An 18792-nucleotide genomic window follows, 5' to 3' on the forward strand; every position below is an offset into this window, starting at 1 on the left:
TGAGCCCGCAGGGCGGGCTTAACAAGGTCAATCAGGGGAAAATCCCTCTGGTTAGTCAGACGAGGATGGAGGCGGGACATTGACATGACAAGCAGCAGTCCCGCCTCCAACTCATCGCCATTCACAAAATCCAGCCCTTTTGAGTCCTCTGCACAACTTGCTTTCCCACCCATCTTTGTATCATCCGCAAACTTGGCTATATTACACTTGGTCCCTTCATCCAAGTCATTAATGTAGATTGTAAATAGTTGAGATCCCAGCACCGATCCCTGTGTCACCCCACCAGTTACCATTTGCCAACCGGAAAATGACCCATTTATCCCGACTCTCTGCTTTCTGTTAGTAAGCCAATTCTCTAACCATGCTAATATATTACCCCCAACTCCGTGAGCTCTTATCTTATGCAGTAACATTTTATGTGGCACCTTATCGAATGCCTTCTGGAAATCCAAATACACCACATCCACTGGCTTACCTTTGTCCACCCTGCTCGTTACATCCTCAAAGAACTCCAGCAAATTTGTCAAACATGATTTCCCTTTCATAAAACCATGCTGACTCTGTTTGACTGCATTATGATTTTCCAAATGCCCTGCTATTGCTTCCTTAATAAAGGACTCCAGCATTTTCCCAACGACAGATGTTAGGCTAACTGGTCTATAGTTTTCTGCTTTATGTCTCCCTCCTTTCTTAAATAGGAGTGTTACATTTGTGGTTTTCCAATCCGCTGGAACCTCTCCAGAGTCCAGGGAATTTTGATATATTGCAACCAATGCATCCACTATCTCTGCAGCCACTTCTTTAGGACACTGGGATGCAGGCCATTTGGTCCAGAAGACTTGTCGTCTTTTAGTCCCACTATTTTAGCAAGTACTTTTCCTTAATGATAGCGATTGTCTTTAGTTCCCCCCTGCCTGTGGCCTCTTGATTATCCATTATTAGGATGTTGTTAGTGTCTTCTACCGCGAAGACAGATACAAAATATTTGTTCAGAGTCTCTGCCATTTCCCCGTTCCCCATTATTAATTCCCCAGTCTCATTCTCTAAGGGACCAATGTTTACTTTAGCTACTCTCTTCCTTTTTATATACCTGTAGAAGCTCTCACTATCTGTTTTAATATTTCTTGCCAGTTTACTCTCATAATTCATCTCTCTTTTTTTAGTCATCCTTTGCTGGTTTTTAAAAATTTCCCAATCCTCTGGCCTCCCACCAATCTTGGCAACATTGTATGCCTTCGTTTTCAATTTGATACCATCCTTTACTTCCTTAGTTAACCATGGATGGTGCTCCATTCTCTTAAAATCTTTCTTTCTCCCTGGAATATATTTTTGTTGAGAGTTATGAAATATCTCCTTAAATGCCCGCCACTGAATTTCAACTGTCTTACCCTTTAATGTATTTTTCCAGTCCACTTTAGCCAGTTCTGCCCTCATGCCATGGTAATTGTCTTTGTTTAAGATCAGGACACTGGTTTGAGATACAACTTTCTCACCCTTCAACTGAATTTGAAATTCAACCATGCTATGATCACTCTTTCCTAGAGGACTCTTTACTATGAGATCATTTATTAAGTCTGTCTCATTACACAGTACCAGATCCAAGATAGCCTGCTCCCTGGCTGGTTCCATTACATACTGTTCTAGGAAACCATCCCAGATACACTCTATGAATGCCTCCTCAAGGCAACCATAGCCAATTTGATTTGTCCAATCAATATGGAGATTAAAAGATTAAAGAAGCAGTCCATGCCCACACATAGCAAGACCTGGAGGACATTCAACCTTGGGCTGATAAGTGGCAGGTAACATTTGCGCCACACATGTGCCAGGCAATGACTATCTTCAACAAGCGAGAGTCTAACCACTGCCCCTTGACATTCAATGGCATTACTATCATCGAATCCACTACCATCAACATCCTGGGGGTCACCATTGAAACTTAACTGGACCAACCACATAAATACTGTGGCAACAAGAGCAGGTCAGAGGCTGGGTATTCTGCGGCGAGTGTCTCACCTCCTGACTCCCCAAAGCCTTTCCACCATCACAAGGCACAAGTAAGGAGTGTGATGGAATACTCTCCACTTGCCTGGATGAGTGCAACTCCAACAACACTCAAGAAGCTCGACACCATCCAGGACAAAGCAGCCCACTTGATTGGCACCCCATCAACCACCTTAAACATTCACTCCCTTCAACACCAACATACCGTGGCTGCAGTGTGTACCATCTACAAGATGCACTGCAGCAACTCACCAAGGCTTCTTCGGCAGCACCTCCCAAACCCGCGACCTCTACCACCTAGAAGGACAAGGGCAGCAGGTGCATGGGAACACCACCACCTCCAAGTTCCCCTCCAAGTCACACACCATCCTGACTTGAAGGTATATCATTGTTCCTTCATCGTTACTGGGTCAAAATCCTGGAACTCCTTCCCTAACAGTACTGTGGGAGTACCCTCACCACACGGACTGCAGCAGTATAAGAAGACGGCTTACCACCACCTTCTCAAGGACAATTAGGGATGGGCAATAAATGCTGGCCTTGCCAGCGACACCCACATCCCATGAATGAGTTTTTAAAAAAAAGAAACTTAACTGGACCAGCCACATAAATACTGTGGCTACAAGAGCAGGTCAGAGGCTGGATAGTCTGCGGCGAGTGTCTCACCTCCTGACTCCCCAAATCCTTTCCACAAGGCACAAGTCAGGAGTGTGATCGAATACTCTCCACTTGCCTGGATGAATGCAGCTCCACCAACACTCAAGAAGCTCAACACCATCCAGGACAAAGCAGCCCATTTGATTGGCACCCCATCGACCACCATAAACATTCAATCCCTCCAACACTGGCATGCCGTGGCTGCAGCGTGTACCATCTACAAGGTGCACTGAAGCAACTCACCAAGGCTTCTTTGACAGCACCTCCCAATCCCACAACCTCTACTACTTTGAAGGACAAGGGCAGCAGATGCATGGGAACACCATCACCTGCAAGTTCCCCTCCAAGTTACACACCATCCTGACTTGGAAATATATTGCTGTTCCTTCATCGTCGCTGGGTCAAAATCCTGGAACTCCCTCCCTAACAGCACTGTGGGAGTACCTTCACCACATGAACTGCAGCAGTTCAAGAAGGTGGCTCACCACCACCTTCTCAAGGGCAACTAGGGATGGGCAATAAATGCTGGCCTTGCCAGCGATGCCCACATCCCATGAATGAATAATTAAAAAATAGGATCAGCTCTGTATGCATCCCTTGTGAGGTAAGAATTTGTGACAGGAGCACATCTGTCCTCAGCCCTACCTTCCTCTTACACTGCTCACCTGCTGCCATCTCCACTTGGGTAGGGTACCTCACCAGATGATACCTCCTGACACTGTCTTTCACATTCCCCCGAGGCAAATGTATGTAAGTTGGTGCTTGCAGGGTCGGGAAAGCTTGACAGATGATCCTAAAATTACATGGAAATTACTCACAGAAACAGTCTGCTTGGCCCAACCAGTCTGTGTTGGTGTTTGTCCTCCATGTGAGCAGTAGTCCTAAATCTTATGTGCCTTCCCTATTTCCAGATCCCTTTAGATGCCTTTCCTTCAACCGTCTATTTAAACCTAATCTTAAATTTTAACATGGTCTTTGCTTCAATCATTAACTCTGGTAGGCATTCCATAGCCCCACAACCCTTCACATAAAACAGTTTCTCCTGCTCTCTGTTCTAAATCTTAGATTTAATCTTATATCTATGTTCTCCCATTCTAGATCCCTCAACCAATTAAAATTGTCTGTTACCATATACTCTTTCCCATTCCTTCAAAATGTTAAATTTCTCTAAAAAATCAACCCACAATCTTCTCTGTTCTAATGAAAACAGACCCAATTTTTCAAGTGTTTCCTTGAATTTGTATTTCCTCATACCAGACAGCAAGCTAATAAATCTGCACTGCCTCAACATCTTTCATATAGTGTGGGACCCAAAACTGCACACAATACCCCAATTGAGGTCTTACTGAAGGTTTATATAGATTCACCATTACAATCCCAATTTATATATTCTCCCTCACCCACACCCTCTGAAGTGTTTACCCCTCTGATTCCTGGATAAAACATCTCATGGCCACTGAGGTAATGCAGGTTGACTGAGCAGTCAACAGTCTGGGTTCTCTCTTAGCAGTTGTGGGTAGTCTTCCCCTTTAAAACAAAAGTTTTCAACATTTGGATGTAACATGAGGTGCATCCCAGTGGCCACTCTACATTATGTGAACAGATGACTTGTAATTTGAGGTGCCATATGGACTTGGTGACAAAACATGCAATAGTTATGTGAGGCCACTTTTTTGGTCTGTTCCACGATCTTATCAATATCCCGTTGCAGCTTCCTTTGGTCGTCAGAAATATTTACCATGCTTCCTATTTTGATATCTTCTGAAAATTAGACAGCACACCCTCTAACCCTATATCCGAAACATTGATGCACACAGTGAATAGAAGCAATCCCAGAACAAAACCTTGTGGTGCATCACTATCTATTGCCAAATCTGATAAACTGCCTTTAACTCGTACTCTCTTTCCTCTCTCCTAACCAGCTTCCTGCTCATCTCTTAGGAGGGACATCATCTTGGGAGGCCCTACACACAGAAGTGCCTTTCTTCTTCCCTGATTGCTGCACATGGCCTCAGATAGTGGGGTTCTACTTAGCCCCCAAAATGCACCTCATGTAGCTGTATATTCAGAGCTTTCTCTTTGAAGGGGGCAGTTCTGACACTTCAATTCTATTCACTGAAGTCAACCACATGTATGTATCCAAATATTCCTGCATTCCAGTTACCCTACAACCATGCTGCCATCATGCTCCCTGTGCTCATGGAAAATGCACAAGAGATTGCGCATTATGCAAATGAACATCCCACACCAGTGCAGGAGCAGCAAGATCTCGGGGCCATTTTACTTGGGATTGGAGAATCAGTTCTTATATAAATACAAGTGTTATTATAATGTTATCATTCTTTTGTAATTACAATCTAGATTCTGCATCAATTGTGAAAGAAAGAGAAACACATTCAAATATCTTTTGTCTGTTGTTACCAGGCATTAAAGAAAAACTGGATTACTTTGTGGGTTTAAACATCAAAGCTATCTGGATAAGTCCAGTGTACAAGTCTCCAATGAAAGATTTTGGGTATGATGTAGAAGATTTTGAAGACATCGATCCAATATTTGGAACTATGGAAGAGTTTGACAATCTCTTGGAAGCTATGCACAATAGAGGTGGGAGCAGATTGAAAGAATTTATACTTACTTTTAAGCTGCCATTATGTTGCAATCCCAGTCTGACTGGTTGCTGTATAATGCAAAACACAGTTGACAAGATTCCTGTTGTCTGACTGCAAATTGTGTTCCTCCTGCCAGGCGAGCGCTGTGGTCATGTTTGTTTACGTGTATGTGTGTGTGTGTAGAATTCCACTCCCTGGTGGTCATTTTTTTAATGTTTTGAAAGTGTGACTGGGTGTATTTGCTTTCTCAAAACATTATAAACTTACTGTAGAGTTTTTTTTAATGTCCAATGGCCTAGCTGAATTTTAAAAAAATCTGGCTTGAACGTCACCACATTGGAGTTATACTCCAGAACCTGACAGCTTGCCTCCCTCAAAGAATCTTACACTGTTCTGCTTCAGAGTCAGATTGCAAATCACCTCCAGAGCAATTGTGCTGCTTTCACCCTGTGTGCTACAGTTATATAGCCACTGTGCATTAACATGAAAGTGACTATATAACTGCGCCCTTATATAATGATTCACCAATACTAAATCAAGGGGATTCACTGACCAAGCGGGATTGATAGTCATAGAAATATTTATAAACACTGCATGATTTTATTTTCAGGGAAGGTCAGGAAAGGAAATTAGTGTCCCAAAAGCAGGAATTAACAAGTGGGGGTAGATCTTTACTTGGTGCAATAGTGTAAAACACGTGCTAGTGAGTCGGCAGCCCGTTTTACATTATCCCGATTTTTATCTACATTGAAGTCAATGGAAATAAAAAAACGGGAGAGATGTAAAATGGACTGCTGACTCGCTATCACCCATTTTACACTATCGCACAAAGTCAAGATCTACCCCGTGGCATGGGAGGGGAGTCCATGATGCATAAATAACATGCAATTAAAACTATAAATGTAACAAGTTACAGAAGTACTTGCCATTGTTTTCTTTTACCATCAATTAAAAATATAATGTACACCCATTATTGAAATGTTTAAAACCGAAGCTGGGAACATTTTGTCACTTCAATTTAATGATTATGTAATTCAAATCAAACACAAGAGCAAATTGTAAAGTCTGTGGGTTGTTTAGTTAATTAATACACAGACTCCAAGAGTAACTTAAAACAGGACTTTACTATTCGAAGGTCAGGGCGAATCTGCCCAATAACTCCTGGCACAACACTTATATACTGGTGTGGTCACCGTCGGTATTACCGTATACAGAAGCCAAACAAAGTAGTGCCACACCTAAAATAGTTCTCTTAAAGGTGAACGGTTACATACAATAGTTCTCTTAAAGGTAGATGGGTACATACACTACAATCCTCCCTTTTTAGCTTACAACATACTTATTCCCCATTAAACATAACATATAATCAACTTCATGTAAAACAATTCACAGATATAGTCTCTGCGGGAAACAGTTCACAGATTCAGTCTCTGCGGGAACAGTTCACAGATTCAGTCTCTGGTCTTGACTCGGTCCGAACAACATCTCTGTGGTGTAGCCGGTTCACATTTCTAGCGTGACTCATCCAATAGTCTTTCCCTTGGCTTAACAGCTTGAACTTCCATCCTGCTGAACCAGCAGTGCTGACTTTTACAAACAGCTGGACTGCCTTGGTAATTTTTCCTACTTTCCAACTGATTTGGCCCCCTTCGTGGGGCCCACGTGCATGATCTGATAGAAGTGATAATGATTTAGATGGTTATCGTCTTCTGCTTCGTCTTTTTCTTTTCTGCTTCTTGGAGACTCTCGGGGCTCCCTTATCCGCTGCCAGCTGTAGCGCCACCATCTCCCTAGGTTCCTTAGACTTTAAGTGCTTCATCCTGATTTCTGCACTTTGGGAGTTTTCATCACAAGCTGGGCAGACCAAGTCATCGTAATATTCCGTGTCACTCAACAGGTCATGGTAATATTCGGTGTCGTCCTGAGCTAGTCTAGCGAGAGGGCCTGCTACTTCTTCCGTACCCAACTGGACGTTAGCCGACTGTTGTTCCCTCCCTAGACATCTTTCCTGAAGAGACTTCTTCATGCGTTCATATTCATCCCACTCTTCCTGGGTTTCCTGCAAATCCTTCACTAATGACCTCGTTTGTGATTTCAATACTTCCCCTTCCCTCGGGGATTGATTGATCAGGCTATTCAATCCTTCTACTGGAGCAGCTGTTTCAACATTCTGCTGTTCACATTGACGTGATTCAGCGTACTTTTGGCATCCCTGTAAAATCTGTGTAGCAACCTCAGCTATTTCCATAACTTTTGAGAGCTCCGAACTCCTTCCCTTTGAAGATTGAAGCTCGTGTTCAGATTGTTCCCATTGTAGAGTCTTGTCCTTCAGCATATGAAGGAGTTGGCTGACCGTTAACTCTTCCACGGGAACACTGTGGGTCAGAGTCTTCTCCATTTCATCCACCTTTTCCTCCAATGCTTTCACCTCTAATTTCTCATCTATGGATGGAACTTCTACCGATGAGTCTGTCTTGGCCTTGAGCTCATCAAGAATTTCCTGCAGCCTTTGGACTTCTTGCTCATATTCAACCTTCAGTTGCTCATATGCTTCCACTGAAACTAGCTTTTCGGAGGTTGCCGAGTTAACCCCTTCCAGAATTGTAGCCTGGGCCTGTTCATACTGTTCTTTCAACTTCTCACACTCTGCTTGTAAGGAGTCGTAGAGAAGAACTGGAATAAAATCCTGGCTTCCTGAAGATTCCCCTTCATTTGCTTCTTCCTGCAAATATTCTAACTCCTGAACAGCATAAGGGAGATGTGATCGGTAATTGGTCACGATGGCTCTATGGTCGCTCTCTGCTTGAGCTAGCTGCTTCTGTTGTCTTTCCAGATTCTCCCATTCGGTGTCATAGAACTTTTTCATTGTTTTCATCTCTTGTACGAGACGGTAACTCAATTGTTCTAATTGTTGTCGTAATTTGAAATAAGTTTGAGTCCGAGCTCGGTGTTCTTCCGTCATGGATATGTCCGTAACTTGAACAGGCTCAGAATTTTCTGTCAAACTAGGTTGTCGTTGTTCGGTGGGGTTCTGTTTTGAAACTTTGTTCTTCTCTGGAGCATAAGCCTTTATGCATGCCTTCGTTTTTCCAACCTTCGTCGGCAAGTCCATTTCAGCCTTGTCTTTCATATTTGGGTTGGTCTTATCGTCATCCGTTTCAGAATCTGAGCTGATTGTCTGCACCGAGTCCTCACTCGTTATGGCTTTTAGATAGTGCCATTCCATGTCTATTTTCTTGATCCACTCCCGTCCTAGAAGTGGTGGTCCTCCCTCATGTAGTACGTATAAGTTCATTCTTGGGTGTTCTTTACCCCTATCTCTCACTTTGACTCTTATCTTTCCCATGGGGTATACTTTATGCCCCGTGTATGTCTGCAATACGAACTTGGTATCTCTTAAGGGTATATGTGAGAATAGCCGGTGGTAATCCCTTCGATTTATGACTGATAGAGCTGATCCAGTGTCCAACTCCATTTTCACTTGGATTCCAGCTATTTTTAGCATGACCCAGATAGTTTGTAGGTCAGCTTCCTTACTCACATTGTGAATTCTCAGACTACCCAGCTCCTGGCCGTTTGGGTCTGAGTCTGAATTCTGTTCGTCTGAACTCTTCTCAGCCACCTTGTGTACCTTGTTGTACTTTTCCTGTGATGGCTTCCTTTGGTTGTTGGTCCTTTGGTTGTTGGTCTTCTTCCCTGACCGGCATACCTTAGCTATGTGACCCAGTTTGCCACATTTCCTACATTCCTGGTTCTTAAACCAGCATTGGTTCTGGTCGTGTGTTGTCTTCCCACAACGATAGCATTTTGTTGTTGTCGAGGTAATTTGATCCACACTTAGTGCTGCTGTCTTTAGCTGCATTTCCGCAGTTCCCTTCGCTGCGGCTTCGTGCGATGCTGCAATAAGGACAGCCCTGTCAAGTGTAAGGTCGTTCTCTTCGAGTAGTCGCTTTTGCGTTCCTTCCTTTGCCAACCCGCACACGAACTTGTCTCGCAATGCCTCTGTCAGATTCCCTCCAAACTGGCAGTATTTCGCTAGTCTACGCAGTTCGACCAAGTATTCTGCGTTGCTTTCGTCTTTCCGTTGCGTTCTCGCATAGAATTTGAATCGTTCCGCCAACATCAACGGTGTGGGGTTCAAGTGATCCTTCAGAACAGCCACAATATCATCGAAAGTCTGATCCGCCGGTTTAGCTGGTGATAGTAGATGCTTCAAGAGCCCGTATGTCTTTGCGCCCATCGAGTTTAGCAAGGTTATAGCTTTGTCATCTTCTTCTATTTTATTGGCCTCACAATAGATCTCGATGCGTTCCACGTACGTGGCCCAGTCTTCTACCTCGGCATTAAAATCGTTGATGTTACCACGCTTAGGCATCTTCCTCTCTTTCTGATAACACCCCGAATTATTTCTTTAACTTTTTTTTTCTAAGATGGCGGTTTTCCCGCGAAAATGGCGGTTTCCCGCGCTTATCTTCTCTCCCCGCCCACTTCAATGGCGGTTTCCTGCTTCTGTCTTCTTCCCCGCCTAATGGCGGCTTCCCGCGTTTCTTCCCTAGCGGGAGGGGTACACTTTCCCCCACAGGCGATGGCCGCTGGCTTTCAGATTCACAGCCTGCGCGTCGGCTTCAGTGCTTTCCCTTTTCTCGGCAAGGCAACCGGCGCTGGGTACACCCCGTTGACGGCGAACAGGTTCAGCCGCTGGGCTGGCTCTCGCTCAGTTCCCCTTGCTCGGGCTCGGTCTCTCTCCCGCTCTCTCGGCTCTACCGGCGCTGGGTACACCCCGTTGACGGAGAACAGTTTCAGCCGCTGGACTGGCTCTCGCGCAGTCTCCCTTGGTCGGCTCTGCCTCTCCCGCTCGCTCGGCTCTACCGGCGCTGGGTACACCCCGTTGACGGAGAACAGTTTCAGCCGCTGGACTGGCTCTCGCGCAGTCTCCCTTGGTCGGCTCTGCCTCTCCCGCTCGCTCGGCTCCCAAACGCCTCTCCCAGCCGTCTCGCAGTCCGGTGCTTCCCTCCCCGGCTGCGGCTGAGTTTTTATATCTTCCCGCGCCTACGCTCCCGGTCGCAGCGCTTCGTGGCTTCGGTCGCTGCCCGGCCTTTTTCGCCGGTCGCGGTCTAGCTGTCTCACGACGCCGTTGCGTCCCCAGCCTGTCTGTACCGCGGCTTCCTTGCTCCACGCTGCCCCAGTCTCAGCGCCTCTGGGCCCGACTTCTGTCGGGCTCCTTTCCCCCTCGACCGTGGTCGAGTGCACCGCCCTTATCCTCCGGTTATTCTTTTTACTTTTCCCTTACTCACAGTCACCGTGGCCGCCTTGCTTCTCGTGCTGATCGGCTCACTCCTCACCGTGGCAGAAGGGACAGTCAGTGCCTGTTGCTGATGGAAGTCTTTGTCTCTGAATTCTTCCTCCTTTCCAGCTCTGCAGACTCGAGTTTTCTCCCAGCAGAATGACGAGGGCGGTTGCCTCTTCTCGACGCTCGTTAACTGCTTCGGAATTATTGTTGCCGCAGGGTACGATCGGACTCGTCGCCACTGTAAAGTCTGTGGGTTGTTTAGTTAATTAATACACAGACTCCAAGAGTAACTTAAAACAGGACTTTACTATTCGAAGGTCAGGGCGAATCTGCCCAATAACTCCTGGCACAACACTTATATACTGGTGTGGTCACCGTCGGTATTACCGTATACAGAAGCCAAACAAAGTAGTGCCACACCTAAAATAGTTCTCTTAAAGGTGAACGGTTACATACAATAGTTCTCTTAAAGGTAGACGGGTACATACACTACACAAATTAACAAATTTTAAATGATGCATTAATTTAGCAGATACCAGTCTCAGATATACAATTACTTGGGGTTATTTGCACTTTCCCTACACTACATTGTCGTTTCAAAAGAAATGTTTAATCAGAGAATATTTGAAGTAGTTTGGTGCGTTATTTGCAGATTAAAGTGCAATTTATTGTGTGGTCTTTGAGAATAATGCACTATTGCCACAAAGGTTATTTAGCATATTAGTATCATTACACTATACCGAAGAAAAAAACAAACAGAATTCTGTATGCTTTAATATTCTGCCACTACACTTCATATGTGATACTCTCACCAGGATGATATCAGGTAGGAGAAGCTATAGCCATGAGGGGAGACTTGAAATACTGAGACTGCTTCCACTAGAGCAGAGAAGCATAAGGGGAGATTTAATAGAGGTTTTTAAAATGATGAAGGATTTTCATAGCGTGCATAGGGAAAGGCCATGTTCTCTGGAGAGTCAATGATGAGTCATCAATTTACAATTGCCAGTAAAATGAAGAGAAAGATCAGGAGAAATTTCTTTGCACAAAGGGTTGTTGGAGCATGAACACTTTTGGCACTGGGAATGGTTGAGGCAGAAAGCATTGCCTCTTTTCAGGGAAAATAATTATTTGACACAGAAAAAGATACAGGGTTTTGGGGAGTGAGCAGGGGAGTAGGATTAGTTTTACTTTGCTCAAGCAAAGACCCGGCACAGGCACCATCCAAATGTAGTCCTATAACGCTGTAAACTTCTCTAATTGTATGGCTCCTTTTACTTCACCAGCTCAAATTGCTTCCACCACTATCATCACCAGTATATGTGACGAGCAGAGCTTTACACCACTCTTGTATAGTTCAATACACTCTCTACATACACAACTCATGTTTAGAAGGACATTTCTAAATTAACTGTATTGCTGGGTGCTTTTCACTGTTCAAGTCAATGTAGCATTCTATGAGTAGATGTAACATTCTATGAAAATATCACAAGCCAACTATTGAACTTTGGTAAGAGCCTAATGACAATGGCAAATGTGTATACATAAAGGACTATTTCACCAGCATCCAATGTAAGAACGCACTGGGGCAATCCTCCTGCCTTCACATAAGAACAAAAGAATTAGGAGCAGGACATACGGTCCTTCGAGCCTGCTCCGCCATTCAATAAAATCATGGCTGATCATCGACCTCAACTCCACTTTCCCGCCCAATCCGCATTGTTGTTTTAAATGTCGATTTAAATAACAAAGATGTGCAATAAGGGCGGGATTTCTCCCTGTTAAAAAAAAAATCAAAAAGCTGCTTCATGCTGTAATTGCAGGAGAATCACCCCATTGACATCAAAAGTTCTGGTTCGGAGCCAAAGTGGCTTTCCTGCATTATAGGCTTTAACACGGCTCTTGGTGAATAATTATGAAAATGTGTAACTTGACTTACTTTTAAACGATTTAACATTACTGAAATGCTTTTCATATACTTTTTAAAAGATTTGAAACTGATCATGGATTTCATTCCAAATCACACCAGTAACAAACACCGTTGGTTTCAACTTAGCCGGAACCGAACAGGAAAATATACCGATTACTATATCTGGGTGGACTGTAAAGACGAATTGAACAAAATCACTAACCCCAACAACTGGGTAATAACGTCAAGCCTATTTTTAAATTAATTTCTCTGTGGTTTCTGACTCTGTAATAACAAAAGTATATCGAGATTTTCTTTATTTTTAGTGCCAGTTTTCTTCCCTCCCATTCTTTCTGTAGGCGTTGACTCCTTGATGAACTATAGTTCCACGAGCATTGGTTACCTTCTGGTATCCAGCACAAATGGCCACTATTCATGTGTGGACTTTGACAGTGAGTGTCAGCAGTCTTTTTGACCATGGAAAGGGCATCACAACTGAACCTTATCTGAAGTCACATATGTAGGTTTCCAGTGAAGGTGGTTGGATAATGACCAGGAGCTGGTTTTCAACATCAACACGGACTGGCTGGGCCAAATGGCCTATTTCTGTGTTGTAATTTCTATGTAATTCTATGTAACAATCCCTCTTCTTCCAGCCCGGATAATGAGAGCAAATGTTCATTCAGTTGCCATAAAATTTAAGGCTCAGTAACTTCTTAAAACAAATACGCTCGATTATGTAATTAGCACTCACTCTTCAAATAAAAATCAGCTGAAATAGTCAGAACCAAAACAAAAATTGGTAGAGATAATGAAAATTCCTAGGATTTTTAAAAGGGATTCTAATAGTGAGAACACCCTCCCATTAAGAGTTATTGCAGTGGATTATCATGTACCAGTCTACAATTTACATTCCAGGCAGAACATAAGCGACTGTCCATGTTATTTTTTTTCAGGTTAGTTTGTTTGGTTATTCTGCTTGGCAATATGATGAGGTTCGGGGACAGTGTTATTTACATCAGTTCTTGAAGGAACAACCTGATTTGAATTACAGAAATGTTGACGTGCAGGAAGAAATTAAAGTAAGTAGCTATTGGTTTTGAACCCATGGTTTTAATCAAGTTATATTGTTGTCCAGATAAATTTGCAGCAGATTCAAGGTTGCTTCATCATCTAAAAGTCAATATTTAAAATGTGCGTTAATCCTGTACTTCCATCTCTCTGCATTAGAAAATAAAGAAACCAGGTGCTAGATGCTGTAGAAATCAGCAATACATTTTACTTTTAACCACATTCAGCCTGAGTGAATAATTGAAACTACATCGGCTGAAATGTATCCTTAGTTTTCACTGAGTACAGTATTATGCATGCATACCTGGATTTCCCACTTACTGCCTGATAGTCAGGGTATATTCCAGCAGATAGGAATGGAATATGGGGCAGGAATCGATTGTGCAAGATCCCTGCCCGTTTTTGTGCATGCTAAATTTTCCGCCATAGCTTCAGCTCGACAAGCTATATTTAAATGAGGTGGTAATGACGTGGTGATGTCACACGAGTTTGAATCTAGGACCTTCTTGGTCTGAATGGCTCAATACCACACTGAACAGGGATTTTGCCAATTGAACTACTGGGATGCTACTTTGTGGTTTTAAACTGAGGGTGACATGTTGGTGCTCGAAATTGGGACTCCAACAAGGGGGATCATGGAGTGCCCACGATTCCCCACACAATAAGCTCCTGAACTCAGCTGCGTTGAAATCCCTCACAGAGATGAAGGTGAAACTGGCAAACAAGCTTTCTCACCAGTTGGTTGATTACAAGTGATAATGACAAGGTCCTGGGAGCAGGTTGACTGACTGCCCTCTTGGTTTAGTTATAGCTATGTAACTCACACCCTTGTATTTTCTGTTGAGTGCAGAATTGACAGGGTAATTTTCATTCAGTATTTTCATTAAAAACATACATTTGTATTTTAATTATAATGTTTCTGCTATTTCAAGAACGTATTACGATTTTGGCTGAAGAAAGGGGTTGATGGTTTCAGGGTGGATGCAGTCAAATATCTTCTGGAAGCTGAATGTCGAAGAAATGAGCCTCAAGTCAACTTAACACAGAACCCGGTGAGCTACCTGGCTTTTTATTTGCAACTAGTAAACATCCTCTGGAAAGAGAACTTCCTTCCTACTGTTTGCTTGCTCAACAAGTACCTCCACATCCACCATCTGAAAACTTGGGGGCCGGTGGGGGGTGGTGGAGGGGGCTAGCTTCAGTCACCTATTCCACTGAGTTTGAAAAAGCAGCTGCAATGATCTCCGTACACAAGTGTACCTTTCCTTTCAGAGGTGCAGGCTGCCTTAAATGGCAGCAGCCTCACCAGGATCCCCGACTCTAATGAGGGAGCTGCCTAGCGAGAGCACAAGTAGCGCTTGCAGGTCACCCTGAATATTGAAATAAGGTATGATCACCAAAGTGGTTTGGGCCTCCCACTGGCATCATTAGACACAGCGGACACCCGCCTGTCTGTTATAGGCATAATATGAAACAGATACAAAACTTTGTGTAACAGAAAGGATGATGATTTAAATCATTGGTCTGTGCTGAGTTAGCTAATCTCAGCCGGGGAGGTAGTCTCAATGCCCTTAAACTAGGGAGGGGGAAAATCAGCTAGGGTTCCTGCTCCTGATCACTTTACAGTGGCTTCATTATAACATAAGAATTATGGGCAGGAGTAGGCCATTCGGCCCTTCAAGCCTGCTTCACCATTTAATAAGATCATAGCTGATCTTCTACCTCAGCTCCACCATCCCGTGCTATCCGTATATCCCTTGATTCCCTTAGTGTCCAAAACTCTATCGATCTCTGTCTTGAATATACTCAATGGCTGAGCATCCACAGCCCTCTGGGGTAGAGAATTCCAAAGATTCACCACCATCTGAGTGAAAACATTTCTCCTCATCTCGGTTCTAAATGGCCGACCCCTTATCCTGACCCCTAGTTCTAGACTCCCCAGCCAGGGGAAATAGCCTCTCAGCATCTACCCTGTCACGCCCCTTAAGAATTTGATACGTTTCAATGAGATCACCTCTCATTCTTCTAAACTCTAGTGAATATAGGCCCATTCTACTCAATCTCTCGCAGTGCGCCTATGACAGTCTGATGAGGACATTTCAGGCTCAGGTGTAATGCTTTCCAAATGCTGGTGTTATTACTGGGTTATATGGAGCACTGACTTGGTTGTATTAATGAGATTTTATTTATTTATTCCTCTAGAATAATATTACATCCTATGATGAGCTCTTTCATGATTACACAGCCACACAAGTGGGCATGCATGACATTGTCCGTAGCTGGCGACATCTTTTGGATGAGTTCAGTACAGAACCTGGCAGATACAGGTAAAGACAGACTTGCATTTATATACCATCTTCCTGGAACTCCTAGAGATGCTCAAAAAGTTGTTCACATACAATGAATTACTTTGAAATGCAGCAGCTGCTGTAATGTTAACACCGTGTGGCAGTGATTTCATATATAGTCAGAGCCAATGAACAGCAATGAGTAAGCAGTCAGCCTGTTTTTGCTGGGATAATGGAAAAATTCTTGCTCTTCTTTGAACCATGGCCTGAAATCTTTAACATCTACCTGAACCAGTGAAACAGGAAGGTTAACACCTTGACAATGCAGCACTCCCTCAGTACTGCACTGAGTGTCAGCTTAAAATATGAGCTCAAGTCCTGCAGTGGGCCTTGAGTCCATAACCTTGTGACTCAGAGGTGAGAGTGCTATCCCATTTCACCAGAAAGGCCATTTTGACTTTCTGTTGGGGCATGATTAATAAAGTTACATTCCTCCTCTTAGCAATGTCAACTATCTTTGTAGTTTGGTTCTGTTTTAATAACTACAACAAATTTGTAATCAAATGTATTGTATCATAACATGATCAAATGCTTACAGTCCTCTGTTGGGGGATGATGCATGTCATCTTATTCAAGTGTCACTTTCAAGTCTAAAGTCAGACACATCCACAATCCTGCACCAGTGCCGCCTCTTACACTGTTGCTATTGATCTCATTAGATTTTTACTCTAGATCATTTCCATGGGTTCAGTAACTGAATCCACTCCTGGAAGTGAGCCTTTATTTCCTATGACCTGGGATGAGCCTATACCTGCCCTGTATCTAGGTCATTTGGAATGATCCCATGGATCAGTGAAAAATCCCTTCTTACTGTATTTCAGCTCAATGGTTAAACCACGTGTCCTTCCTCACATGGTTGAATAAACACTGACATGAGGCCGACGCAAATACATTTTTACCCCTATATGTGTAAACTCTTGACCTTATTCAGGTTAGAGGGGTAGACTCTAATAAGGTTAAGACAAGTAATTTAGGTGTTGATTGCTTGTCAGAGTATGGAATAGATTCTTAGCCATGTCATCTTTGCAGATTTCTGATGACTGAATCCTACGACAATGAAGAAATTTATAAGTCTATGATATACTATGGAACACCTATACAACAAGAAGCTGACTTTCCCTTTAACTTCTACCTTATTGATCTCTATAAAGAAATGTCAGGAAATGGAGTATTTAAAATTGTAGATTATTGGATGCGCAACATGCCTGCAGGAAAATGGCCAAACTGGGTGGTATGTCTTTACCTTCAAACACTTCATAGCAAATAGCCAATGTCTTTGACCATAAATTTCATAGGTAGCTGATAATGTTGGTATATTTTAACTTATTTGCTTTCTTGTTTGGCTCAAACATTTTTTCTCCCCTTCTTTTGAACAACTTGCAGAATAGGGTAGTACAGTGGGTTAGATTTGAATCCAGACTCCTCTTTCTCAGCTGGGTCTAGAGTGCAATGGTTTTGTGTAATTTCATTTTATGTTTGTGGTGAACGTGAACCCACAGTACAAAATGCCTCCTGTTTCAGCAATAATTTGGTAATCTCACTCAGGGAAGCTTCAAAGATGGCTAATTTGGGAAATAAAAAACTCACTTTGAAGCAAATAAGGAAGCTCTTCTTGGTTTGAGAGTAAGGCAAATAGTGGGCAGCGTAAAGAGATCAAAGTAGAGTATATAGAAACATAGAAGATAGGAGCAGGAGTAGGCCATTCGGCCCTGCTCCACCATTCAACGAGATCATGGCTGATCATCCAAACCCTAGCACCCGGTCCCTACACCGACAGCCATCCCACCCAAGCCCTATCCCCGTAACCCCACGTATTTAATCCCCCCTAACACTAAGGGTCAATTTTAATCATGGCCAATCAACCTAACCCGCACATCTTTGGACTGTGGGAGGAAACCGGAGCACCCGGAGAAAACCCACGCAAACACGGGGAGAATGTACAAACTCCACACAGACAGTCACCCGAGGCCGGATTTGAACCCGGGTCCCTGGCGCTGTGAGGCAACAGTGCTAACCACTATGCGTATCTGGGAATATTTTTAATAGTTTTAAAGATATGTGCAATAAGAACTGGTCTATCAATGCAAAAGACTTGACATTGTGATGCAATGTTTAAATAATGTATGGTAGTGTTATCAGATGTTATTTAAGAGAGACTATCTTCTTAACTTTTAGGTAGGAAATCATGGCAATTCACGTATTGCATCCCGTATTGATGCAATGTATGTTGATGTCATTAATATGCTTCTGCTGACTCTTCCTGGAACTCCTACTACTTACTATGGGGAAGAATTAGGAATGGAGAATATTGTTGTATCTGAAGATGAGATTCAAGATCCTTTTGGGAAATTTGATCCTGTAAGTACTTTACTAAATTTTAATTTCTTAGAACATTTAGGAGGTTAAACCACTGATCTTTTACATCTGGGATTTGGGCTCAAATCTCGTTCAGAGAGCTGGAATGAAAATCTCTTTTCTGTTGGTGATAACAGATCTACATGAAATGGGTTTGGGCAGTCTCCACTCATTCTTTGTGGCCACCTCACAAAACTGCAGCCTGCCACACAAATGTTTATGAGGCCTGGCAGTTAAAATCCATCAAGCCTCACACAGATAACATCAGGGGCTGCTCGCCCCACCTGCACCCCCACCCAAAACCCGCTGCCAGTATAAATTCTGCCTAACGTATCACCACCTGAAAATTAGTGGTAAGGATGCCACATACCCAAAAATAGGTCCCATATTTCTTTAGTTCTACCCTAAATTCCTCTATTCACAAGATAGAAGAAACACCAAAATTAGGTTATTGACTTGACAGTGCTATGATGTGCTTGTTGATTTTGAGTTGCAGTGGAGGCTAAAACTGAAACCTCAAATTTACATGTAAACTGACAATCACACTAA

General features: G+C 43.3%; 1 protein-coding gene across 3 annotated transcripts in view; it reads left to right on the plus strand.

The window, feature by feature from the left end:
* Nucleotides 1-18792, plus strand: part of slc3a1 (solute carrier family 3 member 1) — a 42952-nt gene that overhangs the window by 21582 nt on the left and 2578 nt on the right. For 2 of the 3 annotated variants that reach the window (XM_085980435.1, XM_085980437.1), the window contains exons 2-8: nt 5086-5265; nt 12550-12704; nt 13426-13551; nt 14473-14592; nt 15743-15867; nt 16918-17119; nt 18064-18246. In XM_085980435.1, the coding sequence (XP_085836561.1) occupies nt 5086-5265; nt 12550-12704; nt 13426-13551; nt 14473-14592; nt 15743-15867; nt 16918-17119; nt 18064-18246 (1091 nt within the window). The remainder of the gene's footprint in view (nt 1-5085; nt 5266-12549; nt 12705-13425; nt 13552-14472; nt 14593-15742; nt 15868-16917; nt 17120-18063; nt 18247-18792) is intronic. The other variant, XM_085980436.1, reaches the window with a different exon arrangement.

The sequence above is a fragment of the Somniosus microcephalus genome, chromosome 3 (assembly GCF_052327205.1).
Source record: "Somniosus microcephalus isolate GS21.2 chromosome 3, FLI_Smic_1.0, whole genome shotgun sequence".
Classification (NCBI taxonomy): domain Eukaryota; kingdom Metazoa; phylum Chordata; class Chondrichthyes; order Squaliformes; family Somniosidae; genus Somniosus; species Somniosus microcephalus.